General features: G+C 41.7%; 1 protein-coding gene across 1 annotated transcript; it reads right to left on the bottom strand.

Annotated features, from left to right (window-relative positions):
- LOC142614788 (subtilisin-like protease SBT1.6) lies at positions 1-13,286 on the bottom strand. Its single transcript, XM_075787423.1, has 2 exons — positions 10,966-13,286; positions 1-595 (listed from the first exon to the last, which is right to left on the bottom strand). The coding sequence occupies exon 1, from the start codon at positions 13,266-13,268 to the stop codon at positions 10,983-10,985; it is 2,286 nt and encodes a 761-aa protein (XP_075643538.1). The 5' UTR covers positions 13,269-13,286; the 3' UTR covers positions 1-595; positions 10,966-10,982.
- Positions 13,287-15,964: the final 2,678 nt, after the last annotated feature.

Here is a 15,964-nt window from a genome sequence, read left to right as displayed (position 1 = left end):
TTTGAAGTGGCTTGAGTTGGGACGTGTTCTCCTCCGTAAGGAGATCAATGTCATGTGGTAACTTGCCCAAAACTCATTAAAGAGTGAACAAAAAATTAACTCAAAAAGTACCCACTTAATTATCACTAAGAGTGATAATTTTTTAGTTCCATATAGTAAAGGAATTGGAATTTGGATGGATTTATATATAAGTTGGCTATCCGGTTGTGTCCAAGGGCATCTCTACTTCAATGTAAAGGGAAGGACCTATCCAATGGGCCTTCCACCACACACGTGTGCAAGCCTCCATCACTGGGTTAAGGCAATACTTAGGCTGGGTTGGCGTGGATTAGGCTAAGATCATCCAGTATTAACTTATTATTTTTATTTTGTTTAGGTTTATTTGCTTGTTCAGAGCATAGTGAAACAATATGTCTATTAGCTATTGTATCTTTTCTGAACTAGTTCCATAACAACTTTATTCTCATATACAAAGCCAACATATGGTAATAACATAGCACTTGCAAATTTTCATGATGAACAAACACTACTTGAACTGAGAAGACAAACAGCCAAGACGCCCTTGACAATAGCTAATATTTAGCATGTGAACATGTGTAGAGAGGGAAAATTCCCGACCTATCACAAGCTGACACATCATACTACCAAAATCCACAAAATACTACCAATTACAAAGCGCCACGTACTGCTGCTAGGTTTTGCCATCGCTATTCAGAAACCAATAGAAATTTGCCAAGTGTCATTGAAATAAAGGCATGAAACTGCATCAGCAGGTGTAAGCAATGACACAAGCACTCAGCACGTGCAAGCGATGACACAGGCAGCCTCGCACGTGTAAGCAGTGACACAAGCACTCAGCACGTGCAAGCGATGACACAGGCAGCCTCGCACGTGTAAGCAGTGACACAAGCACTCAGCACGTGTAAGCGATGACATAAGCGGACCAATCAAACTCCGCCACGTGTCGCTCACCTACCCCTAAACTCCTATAAATAGAAGCCTCCCCAAGACATTGAAGGAGGAGGGACAACAACAAAGGACACGAGAGAAGAGAGACGAACGAGAGGACGGACGGGGCGAGACGAAGGAAGAAGATATCTTGAGTTCGAAATCCGAAGCTGCCGGAATCAAACCCCGAAGCCTCCAAGAACTTCAAGAACTTCAACCGCCAATGCAAACAACATTCGAACCAAAATCCTCCAAACTACTCGTCCGGATCTCAAAGTCCACCGGAATCAAGCTCAAAAGCCTCCGAAACCTCAACAAACTACAAATTGGTGAAGCTCTACGGATTCAAGCCTCCAAAGCCCCGAAGAACTTCCACCACAAACCTTCAAATACGAAGAACAATCAAAGAGGAATCATCCAAATCATATTCCTAAATCTCAAAGTTCACTGGAATCAAGCTCAAAAGCCTCTAGAAACCTCAACAAACCATAAATCAACGAAGCTCTACGGAATCAAGCCTCTAAAGCACCGAAGAATTTCCACCACAAACCTTCACACACGAAGAACACACGAAGAACACGAAGAACATACGAAGAACACGAAGAACACGAAGAACAAAGGATTTCTAACAAGCTCATAGCCAGAGATTCATTGTAATCCCGTTTCAAAGATCTTCGATCCATTCCTCAGCCAAATTGAAGAATATCTTATGTTCAAATCAAAATCACATTACCACAATTACAATCAATAAATCTTTCAAGGAGATCGAATCAGAGGATCACTCTTTTGTAATTACAGAGAATTGTACCACACATTTATCAATACAAATTCGTATTTGCGAAACTATTTTACTTGTTTGATTTATTTCGAACTAAGAAATTTAGTCGTCTACAAATTCTGGCACGCCCGGTGGGACCTCTCTGCCTCTCATCTCATTCTCCTTCAAAGAAAAAAAAAATCTTCATCATCTTGCTACCACCTTCAATGGCCTCTAGCAAGAACATTCAAGCTTCAACAATAGCTACTTCAATTAAACTTGGTACGGCTACCACCAACAGTCACATTGGAGCAATCAATTGTAGCCAACCTAAAGCTCACAATAAGCTTCAATCTCAATCAACCAAGGAAGCCAAAGTCCAGACAATCATCTCCTTAGACCCTCTTAAAAGAAACAAGGTCATCAACAAGGACATCTCCATCTTGGAACACCTCAAGTATGGGGGCAAATCCCCTTCTTCCTCCACAAGAAGCTGGTCGCACGATTTCTCTCTCATCAAAGGGAACCCAAAAGATGAGATTTCACGTGCTCACTTCAAATCACTTCCTTCTCCATCATCTGTGGAAGTTGTGTCAGTCATGATGACTAACACCTCTACCATGGAAGAAAAGATGGCTGAAATGGAACAAAGGGTCGTCCTTCTCACAAAAGCACTTGAAGATAAGGACCTCCAAATTGCAACTTTAATGAACAAACTCGAAGTACAAGATCTTGGTGAATCAAGCCATGGTCATAAATTCGCATCTACAAAGGATGATGAAGGGAAAGAAATTGAAAACACTCCCCGACAAGAACAATCCACCTCAATGGCCTCAATATCTGTCCAACAACTGCAGGACATGATAACGAACACCATACGAGCACAATATGGAGGTTCTTCCACACATTCTCTCATGTATTCAAAACCTTATACAAAACGCATTGACAATATGAGAATGCCAAATGGGTACCAACCCCCTAAGTTCTTGCAATTTGATGGAAAGGGAAACCCTAAGCAACACATTGCTCACTTTGTAGAAACTTGCGAGAACGCAGGGAGTCAAGGTCCTCTTTGTAAAGCAGTTCGTTCGTTCACTAAAAGGGAATGCCTTTGATTGGTATACAGACTTAGAACCCGAGTCAATCGATAATTGGGAACAACTTGAAAGGGAGTTCCTCAACCGGTTCTACAGCACACGCCGTACAGTAAGCATGATGGAGCTTACCAATACTAAGCAGTGGAAAGATGAACCCGTTGTTGACTACATCAGTCGGTGGCGTTCTTTGAGTTTAGATTGTAAGGATAGACTATCTGAAATATCTGCTGTAGAAATGTGCATCCAAGGCATGCATTGGGGACTTCTGTACATCCTACAAGGGGTAAAACCCCGAACATTCGAAGAATTGGCGACTCGTGCGCACGACATGGAATTGAGTATTTCTTGCCATGAAAATATGAAACCTCCCATACCTGAGGAAAGCAGAAAGGAAGTAAAGGTGAATGACAGGAATGCAAAAGGCAATCTCAAAGACCCAATAACTGTTAACACTACCATAGTTAAAGTTCCAAGGAGAGGAGCAAAGACAAATGAAAAACAACTTGAAGGATGGCAAAAGAACGAAGTACGTCGTCTGACCTTTAAGGAACGTGAGCAAAAATCATATCCGTTCCCCAATGAAGATGTGCCAAACATCTTAGAACAACTATTGCAATTACAGCTGGTTGAATTACCAGAATGCAAGCGACCAGAAGACATAGGGAAAGTTGATGACCCTAACTACTGCAAATATCATCGCATCATTGGCCACCCAATTCAAAAATGCTTCGTCTTCAAAGAACAAATTATGAAGCTTGCCAAAGAAAACAAGATTGATCTAGACCTTGATGAAGTTGTCGGGTCAAACCATGTGACCATTGCTTGTGATGTACTTCCAACTCTCTGGCAGGGGGCAAACACCAATAGAGCTTACAAGTTGATTGACCAAGAGGGTGTAAGGATCGGCCCCATCAATGGGAAGTTCCTCAAACGCTTCTATGCTTGAAAATCAAGAATTGCTCCTCGGTAAGAGCTTAAACTACCCACTGCAGCACTACAAGAGTACATGATGTTTTTCCATTACCTTTGAAAGTGCACCAATAAGGAGAAATTAATCCCACTTTATGTCACCATTTGTGAGTGTGGCGTAGTGGTTGGATGTCCATGTCACCCTTGAGGCCAAGGTCTCGGGTTCGATTAGAGATGATACCCACTATTGCACAATTGGTACCCATGAAATGCCGTGGGGTGTAGGGCAAGGATTACACACGTGAGCCCTCCCTTTTTGTAAAAAAAAAAACAAAAAAGAAACAAAAAAAAAAAAAAAAAAAAAAAAAAAAAAAAAAAAAAAGCAAAAGAAAAAAAAACAAAGCAAAAGAAAAAAAAACAAAACAAAAAAAAAAAAAAATCATCAAAAAACAAAACAAAAGAAAGAAAAATCATCATCAAAAACAAAGCAAAAGAAAAATTAAAAAAAATTTTGGTTGAACTACGTAAATGACTTGATCCCTCTCCAGGGTACGTAGGCAGCTTAGTACTTTTCACTAAGTTCAGTCACATAAAAAGAAGAAGGATTGTCAGTCTAGCTTGAAGAGTTTGTCCAAAGGTCGTCAACATGCTTTCAAGAACCCTTTGATTGGCAAGGCGTCGCTTGAGATCAATCAATTGCTCACTATATGATGTTCAAAGATCATTGTGGTAGAAAGTGATAGCTGCAAAGAATTGGTGTTACGTAGCTTTCCTTGAAATAATGATAACTTGATTCTCGGTTGTGGAGTAAAATAAAATCTTCAACCTCTGTTGCAAGGAATGGAGTCTGCATGGCATTGCTCATCTTTTGTGGACATATTCTCACGTCTCTGAAGTATACTTTGCATCACTTATCTCCTGGGGGCATCTTTTTTGTACCTTTCAAGTCTAGGCTATATTGTCTCTCTTCTAGGATGTGTCACTTCACAACTCTGAAATTCGAACCACATCATCTCCCTTCTGAGTGGTGTTGTTTCACATCAAGTCTCTAAAATCTGGACAATGTCACCTTCCTCCAACATCCGAAGTTGATGTTGCATCATCTCTCCTCTAAGGGCATGTTCGTGCAATGTCAAAATCATGGCGGCATTCTTCTCACATCTTCAAGGTTTTATTGGCATCTCTTTGCATCCTCAAAGTCTTGATGGGAGCTTCTTGAAACTTCAAGCTTCATTATAAAGGCCAATATTAGTGCAGCTTCTGTGCAAATGAAGTGTTGACGTAGCTTCATGGCAAAGATGAATGTTGGCATAGCTTCTGTGCAAATGGAGTGTTGACACGACTTCATAGCAAAGATGAATGTTGGCATAGCTTCGTGCAAATGGAGTGTTGACGTAGCTTCATGGCAAAGATGAATGTTGGCATAGCTTCGTGCAAATGGAGTGTTGACACGACTTCACGCCAAAGATAAATGTTGGCATAGCTTCGTGCAAATGAAGTGTTGACGTAGCTTCATGGCAAAGATGAATGTTGGCATAGCTTCGTGCAAATGGAGTGTTGACACGACTTCATAGCAAAGATGAATGTTGGCATGGCTTGTGTGCAAATGAAGTGTTTACGTAGCTTCATGGCAAAAATAAATGTTGGCATGGCTTCTGTGCAAATGGAGTGTTGACACGATCGCATGACAAAAATGGATGTCGGCACGACTTCAATATAGAACTATTGGCCCAGCTTCGATGCAAATGAAGTGTTGACGTAGCTTCATGGCAAAGATGAATGTTGGCATGGCTTTTGTGCAAATGAAGTGTTGACGTAGCTTCATAGCAAAGATGAATGTTGGCATGGCTTTTGTGCAAATGAAGTGTTGACGTAGCTTCATAGCAAAGATGAATGTTGGCATGGCTTCTGTGCAAATAAAGTGTTGACGTAGCTTCATGGCAAAGATGAATGTTGGCATAGCTTTTGTGCAAATGAAGTGTTGACGTAGCTTTATGGGCGATAGCATTATTGTCTAGCTGAATATCCTTATGGAAACGTCGTTGCAAAGACGAATATCACTAAAAGATTGTTGATGCAAGAAAAGAATGTAACAACATGAAGGCATACGTCCTTGCAACGTTGCTATCAATGAAATACAAAGTCACCAAATGAAGGCAAACACTTCTATGAGAACGTCAGCGTGAAGTTTGATATCAAAACCCAAAGATCAAGGAAACTGAGCTGCAAAACAAAAACAAGCAACAACAAAAAAAGCGAAGTCAGAAGAAAATCTCATTGCATGGCTAAACAAAGGATAAAAGAAAAAAAAAAAAAAAAAAAAAAATCTTAAAAGCTGGAGAAGAAGACTGAAGGCTGGTTCTTGCATCCTTGAAATAAAGCATCATGATTCCCTAAAAAAAAAAAAAAAAAAAAAAAAAGTGAAAATTTTAATAATAATAACAAATAAATAAATGAATTTAAAATAATAATAATAATAATAATAATAAAATAAAATCTCTACACTTTTATTCAGAAGATTACACTTTGAATAAATGTATGCATGCCCGTAGGGCTTTATATAGAAAATTTCTGGGATAAACAGACAAGAAAAAAGGAGGAGAAGTAACAAAGTTCAACAATCAAAGCTTCCCTTCCAGAATTTTCAAATCTCCTGTCAGAGCAGCCACCATAATGTCTTCATCCTGTCAGGGCAGCCACCATAATGTCTTCATCCTGTCAGGGCGGCCACCAGAATTTCTGCATCATGTCCAGGCGGCCACCGCAAAATTAGACCAAAGAAAAAGCCATAAGTCCAACAAAGGCCCACGACTTTCTCGACCAAATTTGTGAAAATCCAGACTTTATTTCACAAAACTGATACCACCATTAGAGCTATCGGCCTTCGATCTACAAAACCTGAAATTTTTAGGTCCAAACGATGAGCCACGCGCCACCACGCGCCACCACGTGCTCGCGATGACCACCGGTTTAGTCCATCAAAACTGTGCAAATCTGTGCACAATTTCACAAAACAGACCACATAGCAGTCTTCTACGGCCTAAAAGCTACAAGATGTGAAAATTTCAAGCCCAAACGATGGGCCACGCTCCGCCACGCGCCGCCAGAATGTCCGGCGATCCCAGCTTCAGGTGCACGCGCTCCCACGCGCCGCAAGAAGATTCCACGCGCTCCCACGCGCCGGTGATTTCTCACGCGCGTGCACGCGCCACGCGTGACACGCGCTCCAGGCTGATGACGTCACGGATGACGTCATCCTCCTCGGCCCGGTCCAACCCGCTTTGACCCGGACCGACCCGGACCGGACCGCCTGAAAAAAAAAAAAAAAAAAAAAAAAAAAAAAAAAAAAAAAAAAAAAAAAAAAAAAAAAAGCATTGGCTAGTTGGAACTTTGACTTTGACAAAAAAAAAACAAAACAAGGCTATCCCACTCAGTTTTTCGCGTACTTTCCAATTTTGGAGCCTGTTTCTTCAATCGAAGCTCGAAAATTGCACAACAGGCCAATTTCTAAAAAAATTGACTTTTGCACAAATTTTGATTAAAAGTCAAAATTTTTAAGATTGACCTGTCTTGTTCAATTTTTCGTGTACTTTCCAAATTTTGGGTCTGTTTATTCATTTGAGCATCCAAAATTGCTCAAATAGTGTGAGTCTACAACTATTGGCTTTGGTGTAAACTTTGACCGAAGATCAAGATATTCAAGCAAAAACTTGTCCTATCAGGTCTTCGCAAAGACTTTGATTTTGAAATCCAGGTATTTGTTTTGGACTTAAAAAAAAACTACACCCGCTTCTCCAAAGTACTAGCAGTATCCAAGATTTAAGCTCTCAAGATCATAATTTGAGATCCATCCATTTGGTCCGGATTCCCTCAAAATTATCCTCCAGACTTGATCAAGGCTCCCCTTTCAAAAACAGACGAACTCTCACAAGTATGTCTCAGAATTGAAATTACATTGGGTCACTGCTTCAACCTATTATTTTCGTCGGTGCCTACCAGTCTCCAACCTAACGTTCCCATTCGGCGCCCACCATTCCCATTCGGCGTCTACCATTCTCATCCACCGTTCCGACCGAGAAGTCTCATCCGCCATTCTTAACTACCCAGCTACCATTCTTCATCTCTTCACTATAAATAGGAGGGCCGGATCCGTTAAATCCATGAAGAAAAAAAAAAAAACACATACACTGAGTCATGAAATGAAGATTTGCTTCTTTCAAATTTTCAAATCCTCCTTCCCACAGCCAGTTCTCACTATGGTCTCGTCATTCTCAATACCGAGCAACCAAGATCACTTCATGATCAGTTTGAAATCAACCCCTTCATGGTTCAGTAGCAACCCTTCTCACAACATCATCACTGTTTTAGGATTCAAACAAATTTTGTTTCCTCACATAATGACCACGTTTGTTCATGGAGTTAGTCATAACAAGGTCGGCATCGTTGTTCCATGCTTTCTTGGATTTGGTTCACCAGGAAATCCAAGTCCAGCAGAGACACCCGTTCCTAAGACCAGGGCTTCTGTTGTCTCTCTTCAACTGTTTGCTCTCCCATCAGGAGCAGTGGTTCGGAACAAACAGCAACTTGGCTGGTTTCTAAAACCAGGATCACAAGTTAGCTCCATCTTTCATTTGTTGTGCTTTCCCAACAAAGTTGCATCAAGTGAAGGTGGTAAAAAGTGTTGGGTTATCCTACAAATTGTCTCCCATCCAACACTTGTGATGACCTCCAAGGTACCAGCTCATCAGAAATTAGCCTTTGGTGTCGGTGAAGGGTTACCAAAGCCTCATCCCATGTTTCCGCCATCATGGGGTCCAAAGGTCATTGTTGCTGGTACCACAAAACACACTTTCTGGAATTACTCCAACTTAAGATCAGCTTGAAGAATTTCAGAAAATATACTTCTGAAATTACTTCAACTTAATGTCCGTTAGTATGGTCCAGTTACACAGGCGCATTCAACGACTTACTGACGGACATCATTCAGCATGCAGCCAGTCCCACATCCGAAGGTGTACTTCCCAGAGGCATCTACGCCAGAGAGTCCCTAACATGCAGGGTCAGGGCCATGGTGTCGTATGTCTCACCTATTCACTTTGCTTCATCACCATCTTCTTTCACCATCAACAACAACAATCCAAAACTACTTTTCTGAAATTACCTCAACTTAACCTGAGTGATGCAATAACGCAAGCACATTCAACCACACTCCCACATGTTCTCTCTATGACCCGAAGTATACCCTTCAGCTATAACTTCATCAGAAGTCCTTAAAAATAAGAGGCTAGCTCCAGAGCTCTGCATGCTGTACCCAGCCAACATCCTCACCTCTTCTCCATCTTCAACACCCTGTGATCGCCACCGACAATCCAAAATACTCTTCCGAAATTACCTCAACTTAACCAGAGTGATGTGATGACACAAGCACATTCAACCACACTCCCACATGTTCTTTCTGTAATCCGAAGTATACCCTTCAGATATAACTTCACCAGAAGTCCTTAAAAATAAGAGGCTAGCTCTAGAGCTCTGCATGCTGTATGCCAACATACTCACCTCTTCTCTATCTTCAACACCCTGTGATCGCCACCAACGATCCAAAATACTCTTCCGAAATTACCTCAGCTTAACATCTACCGAAATGTTTCAATCTTGCAAGTACATCCAACTTCTTGCAAATAACTTTCAGCCCCACCAACCCACTCCAAGTACCATTGAATACTCTTCTGAAATTACTTTGACTTAACCTTTGCTCAGAAAGCTCGGTCACACGAGTACATTCAAATACGGGCAGACCCCTTCTCAGTCTCATCAAAACCTTTCATATGGGTGGGTCTACTCTTCTGCAAATACTTCATCCTGCTAAAAGCTCCACCACCTTCAGCTATTTCACTAGAAGAGTCAAGTATAAAAAGGAATCCACGTTCTTTCAAGACTCATTCATTCACCACACTCTAAAAAAAAAAAACTGTGTGCATGAACGAGTCTCGAGGGGGCATTTGTAGAGAGGGAAAATTCCCGACCTATCACAAGCTGACACATCATACTACCAAAATCCACAAAATACTACCAATTACAAAGCGCCACGTACTGCTGCTAGGTTTTGCCATCGCTATTCAGAAACCAATAGAAATTTGCCAAGTGTCATTGAAATAAAGGCATGAAACTGCATCAGCAGGTGTAAGCAATGACACAAGCACTCAGCACGTGCAAGCGATGACACAGGCAGCCTCGCACGTGTAAGCAGTGACACAAGCACTCAGCACGTGCAAGCGATGACACAGGCAGCCTCGCACGTGTAAGCAGTGACACAAGCACTCAGCACGTGTAAGCGATGACATAAGCGGACCAATCAAACTCCGCCACGTGTCGCTCACCTACCCCTAAACTCCTATAAATAGAAGCCTCCCCAAGACATTGAGCAGGAGACAACAACAAAGGACACAGAGAAGAGAGACAGAACAGAGGACAGACAGGACTGAGACAGAAGGAAGAAGATATCTTGAGTTCAGAAATCCAGAAGCTCTGCCGGAATCAAACCCCGAAGCCTCCAAGAACTTCAAGAACTTCAACCTCGAATGCAAACAACATTCGAAGCAAAATCATCCAAACTACTCGTCCAGATCTCAAAGTCCACCGGAATCAAGCTCAAAAGCCTCCAGAAACCTCAACAAACTACAAATTGGTGAAGCTCTACGGATTCAAGCCTCCAAAGCCCCGAAGAACTTCCACCACAAACCTTCAAATACGAAGAACAATCAAAGAGGAATCATCCAAATCATATTCCTAAATCTCAAAGTTCACTGGAATCAAGCTCAAAAGCCTCTAGAAACCTCAACAAACCATAAATCAACGAAGCTCTACGGAATCAAGCCTCTAAAGCACCGAAGAATTTCCACCACAAACCTTCACACACGAAGAACACACGAAGAACACGAAGAACATACGAAGAACACGAAGAACACGAAGAACAAAGGATTTCTAACAAGCTCATAGCCAGAGATTCATTGTAATCCCGTTTCAAAGATCTTCGATCCATTCCTCAGCCAAATTGAAGAATATCTTATGTTCAAATCAAAATCACATTACCACAATTACAATCAATAAATCTTTCAAGGAGATCGAATCAGAGGATCACTCTTTTGTAATTACAGAGAATTGTACCACACATTTATCAATACAAATTCGTATTTGCGAAACTATTTTACTTGTTTGATTTATTTCGAACTAAGAAATTTAGTCGTCTACAACATGCCCATATATATTGTCCACTAATATTTGATAGCCACTATGGGGCTTGATACTATGTGGCTATCTTGATCAATCCATTTGAGAAAACCAAATACCGTTGGAATTGGATTTTCTCCATCAAGCTTATCAAGCACAACACTTGCAACAAAACTTCGATTCTGATGTTTGCGGGTGAAGGTAAGAATCCTCGGTTTGACACTTACTCTCATTCCGGTTGGAATGTTCTCCAAATGTGCTCGGTAAACAGATTTATCATTTCCAACATTTGTCACAACCCTGTTAAATTTCATTGTCACTGGATATCTAGTTTCGTTGGATAGTACACCAATGAAAGTGGGATAGTTTAGATCATGAATAGATTTGTGGTCGCAACTCCATCGAGTTCGTCTAAGGAGAAGAATCATTTGCTTCTTGGTGTACCCCAGGCCACACACAAATTGAATATAATCTTGCAGACCCATATCATAGATCAGTCCAGGATCCATGGCTTTGTTTGGATTGATATGGCCAGCACCAAAGTCTAGAGGTGAGGAAGAAGAATTTGTCAATTGGCTTTTAAAAATATTGCCAGTATTGTCTTTGACATAGGCTGTGGTCATCATAGCTGATCGGATAGCTGCTGGGCTCCATTCAGGGTGGATTGCTTTTAGTAAAGCTCCAACGCCAGCAACATGTGGGGTGGACATTGATGTGCCCGATAGAAAAACATAATTTGAAGCCAAATCATATTTTCCTACTCGGATGTACGGAAGTATGGGTGAAAATGCAGCTAGCACATCAACTCCTGGAGCTAGAATATCTGGCTTTAAAACTCCTGGACTGATTGTGCTTGGACCCCTTGAAGAGAACTTGGCGATTTGAGGTGCAGGCTTGGTACCGAACCTTGTTAATAGAAACCTCATGTCATTCACTATTGGATTTCTCACCTTTGTCACATACTCTTTAACCCGAGTCCCTGAAGCAGTTGGCACAATAAGGCTCGGAATGGAGTATTCATTTGGAAAGAAAGAGAATGATGCATCTGTCAAGAAGATAGCTCCATAACCACCTGCGCTCTCGACCTCCTTAATCTGTTCAGAAACATTAATCTTGGTGCTATAATCACAGACCACTACCTTCCCAATAACCTCCTTTTTATCTAATGCTTTGTGGTTGCAAATGGCTTTGCTCATGTTGCGTGCGCCGTAGTACAAAGGTAAATTAGTAATGAAACCACTCTCTGGAAAGTATGATGTGCCTTCAATGGTAACCCCATTTCCTAGAGTCACTTTTCCGTGGAAACTTCGATCAATTGTGCCAGCCCCAACAGTTGTTATCCAAGGTGCTCCATTGTATATTGTTTTAAAATCACCATCATTGCCAGCGCCACAGACAACAAAAATCCCTTTCTCAATTGCCGAAAGAGAACCTTTGGCAATGTTATCAGTGAAATAAGAAGTCTGATTAATGCCAATGGACAAAGACATGATGTCAACCCCATCATCAATTGCTTGGTCCATACCAGCAAGAACATCGGTTGATGCAGACTCTTTTGTGCTTGTTGCCCAAAGGACCTTGTACACGGCAAGATGTGCCCGGGGAGCCACTCCTCTGGCTGTGCCTCTTGCATAACCAAAGTGACTTACACCATGTACATAGTTACCCACCGCTGTGGATGATGTGTGTGTTCCATGACCTAGGAAGTCTCTTGCAGAGCTGAAATCTTGTTCCTTGGATATATTAATTCCTGCAGCTTGGAGTCCTTTGCTAAACGATTGAGCCCCAATGAGTTTCCTGTTGCAGTATGAAGGGCTAAATGCTGTGCCATTCTCACACTTGCCTTTCCATCTTTGTGGCACTGGTGACATTCCCTCATCATTAAAGCTCTCGCTCTCTGGCCAAATTCCTGAATCAAAGATACCTACAATCACATCTTCTCCATATGAGGCAGCAGGCCATATGCCAACGTTTTGTTGTAGCCCAAGAAACTTAGGGGAGTAGGTTGTCAACAGCTTGCCAAAGGACTCCGGGAATGTGGCGAGGTGAGCCGGAGATTTCTCAACCTCAGATAGCTGAGAGGGTGTAAGCCTCGCACTAAAGCCATGCATGACATGGTTGTATGAGTACAATAACAGGTCCTGGTCATCACCACGAGAAGACGACAATGAATTTAAAATGGAACGATGCCATGACTCATGGGTTGATAAAGACACAGGCTTCTGAGTATGATCCATATGGATGATGTATGTTTGGTATTCCTCGACTTTGGATATTGCATAGTTAAATCGAAGAAGAAAAAATAGCAGCAAAGGTAGTGCGTAACTCATCCTTAGGTTAATGTTGTTGGAGATGGGCTCGGAAATGATGGGAGAATTGGAATATATGTATGTATGTTTTATGCATATATAAAAGAGAGAGGGCGTATACTTTGCATAAGAAATAAATAAAAAAGAGCGTGGGTATATTTGTAAATGTGCTTTGCACGATTTCAGCTTGTAGAACTTTCCTTTCAATTTCTTGTTTTTTCATGAACCAATGGAAATTCATTGTCTTATTATATGGTCCTAAAAAACAAAAACTCCTTGTCTTTTACGATTTGATTTTCTATGGCAAGTTCATGAACGGATGGAAATTCCTACTCTATAATAGATTCCCGAAATTGAATGAATGATCTCTTCCTTTTGTTTTTTTTTTTTTTTTACGATGGTAGATTCAAACTTTTTCTAGTATATAACTATTCCCTAAGATAGAGTTAGAGACAAAATTAGGTGGGGCTCAAAGGGGCCAGTCCCCTTACTTGAAGAAAAACAAAAAAAAAAAAATCCGTAAAGGTACGCATCAAGTTAGATACTCACGTACAACTTTGGTCCCATTCGTCAAAATCATGGCCCCCATTTGTCAAAATCTTGGCCCCATTTCATCAAATGGTGATAAACCTCACAACCTAAACCAATTATTATCTCTTGTGGCTGAGTTGTTGTTTGCTAGGTTTTTTTCTGGCAAATTGCTAAAAAGCCTGATGAAACACGAGTTCGTCAGTTGTAGTGAGGTCGTCCAGACGGGACCAGATTGATAAATCACGAGTTCGTCAGTCGTAGTGAGGTCGTCCAGACGGGACTAGAGGTCTGCTTGCGTTGCGACGGAAGAAGAAATTCTCCAGAATGGTCACCGGTGTGGTGCCTGCCACAACGTCTTCGATGTCAAAGTTAGTACAAGGGAGTTTATAATAATAGACTATAAAAATGATTAGGGATATCTTGTAACTGTGTTCATACCTTCTGTTGGCAATGCGTGGGCTTTATATATGTTGTTCCAGATTCTAGCCGTTGTGGCAGCTATTGTGGCTTTAATACCTCTTTCAGTAACGCTTCTTGCTGAGTAATGGGGTTTTAATATGCCTTCAACGGTTCGTCCAGCTGGTTCTGTAACCGTCCAGGGTATTATTGGTGGCATTGAATGATCCTGATATCCTCGTCAGTGACGTGTATACTTGTTTAGGCTCGTCTCAGAGAGTGGTCTCGTCAGTCCCATCAGATACCTTTAGTCTCGTCGGTAGTTAATCTCGTCAGTCCCATCAGATGCCTTAGTCTCGTCTGTAGTTGATCTCGTCAGTCCCATCAGATGCCTTAGTCTCGTCTATAGTTGATTTCGTCAGTCCCATCAGATGCCCCTGGATTTTGTGGTCGTCATGATGTTCCATGACGACCATAGAAGATGAAAGGTTTTTTTTTTTATAATAATTTTTTTGGCTACGTCAGTAGTATACATCCATCTAGGCAGAATCTTATCACGAGGCTTCGTCAGTAATGTACATCCGTCTAGGCGGAATCTTATTACTTACTTCGTCGGTAATGTACATCCGTCAAGGCGGAATCTTATTACCTAGCCATTCTCGATGATCTTTTGACTTCGTCGGTAATGTACATCCGTCAAGGCGGAATCTTATTACCTAGCCATTTTTTTATGATCTTTTGGCTTCGTCAGTAATGTACATCCGTCAAGGCGGAATCTTATTACTTACTTCGTCAGTAATGTACATCCCTCAAGGCGGAATCTTATTACTTACTTCGTCGGTAATGTACATCCGTCAAGGCGGAATCTTATTACCTAGCCATTTTCGATGATCTTTTGGCTTCGTCAGTAATGTACATCCGTCAAGGCGGAATCTTATTACTTACTTCGTCGGTAATGTACATCCGTCAAGGCGGAATCTTATTACCTAGCCATTTTCGATGATCTTTTGGCTTCGTCAGTAAACCGACGATCTGGATGCTCCCTCTTTCGTCCTTTACGTTCGTCCTCCCTCTTTCCCCTTTCTTCTGTTTTCTCCATATCTTTAATGGCGGCTAGCGCATCCTCAGCATTCATGTACTTTTGCGCCTTTAAGAGCATTTCTGCCATCGTCTTAGGTGGATTTTTTGCCAGTGAAACCACAAACTCTCTAGACTTCAGCCCTGCTTTAAAGGTCATCAGTTATACTTTGTCATCAGCGTCGTCCACTTCCAAGGTTTCTCGGGTAAAGCGTTTCACGTATGACCGCAAGGTTTCTTTTTCCCGTTGCTTAACAGTGAGTAGGTGGTCCGCTGGTCTCTTAGGACGTTGCCCTCCGACGAAATGGCGCAGAAAGGCGCTACTCAACTGTTCGAAGCTATCAATGGATGAGGTTGGCAACTTTATGAACCACTCTCTTGCAGCTACCTTAAGTGTGGTAGGGAAGGAACGACACATGATTTCATTAGGGGCTGTTGGAGGCCTAATGTCGTCTTGAAGGTATTAAGGTGATCTTGGGGGTCCTTAAGCCCGTCAAAATGCTCAAGCTGAGGCAACCGAAACTTCGCCGGCACTGGTCGTTCCAAGACTGCCACGGTGAAAGGAGAATCTGTTGCCCTAACCATTCTATCTAGGCTCTGATCTGTCTTCTCCTTAATAGCATTTCTCAGTTCGTCCATCTCTTTCCTCATCTCTTGAAGAAGATCAGAATTTTGTTCGTCTGGAGTAGTGGTCCTTCGTCGGTCGCTTCTCC

The sequence above is a fragment of the Castanea sativa genome, chromosome 11, assembly GCF_040712315.1.
Source record: "Castanea sativa cultivar Marrone di Chiusa Pesio chromosome 11, ASM4071231v1".
NCBI lineage: Eukaryota > Viridiplantae > Streptophyta > Magnoliopsida > Fagales > Fagaceae > Castanea > Castanea sativa.
The sequence above is the reverse complement of the archived record's forward strand: the minus strand, read 5'-3'. Positions and strand labels throughout refer to the sequence as shown.

Bases quoted from the DNA above. Each gene is read 5' to 3' on its own strand.
- LOC142614788 (XM_075787423.1), bottom strand. From the start codon at position 13,268: ATGAGTTACGCACTACCTTTGCTGCTATTTTTTCTTCTTCGATTTAAC.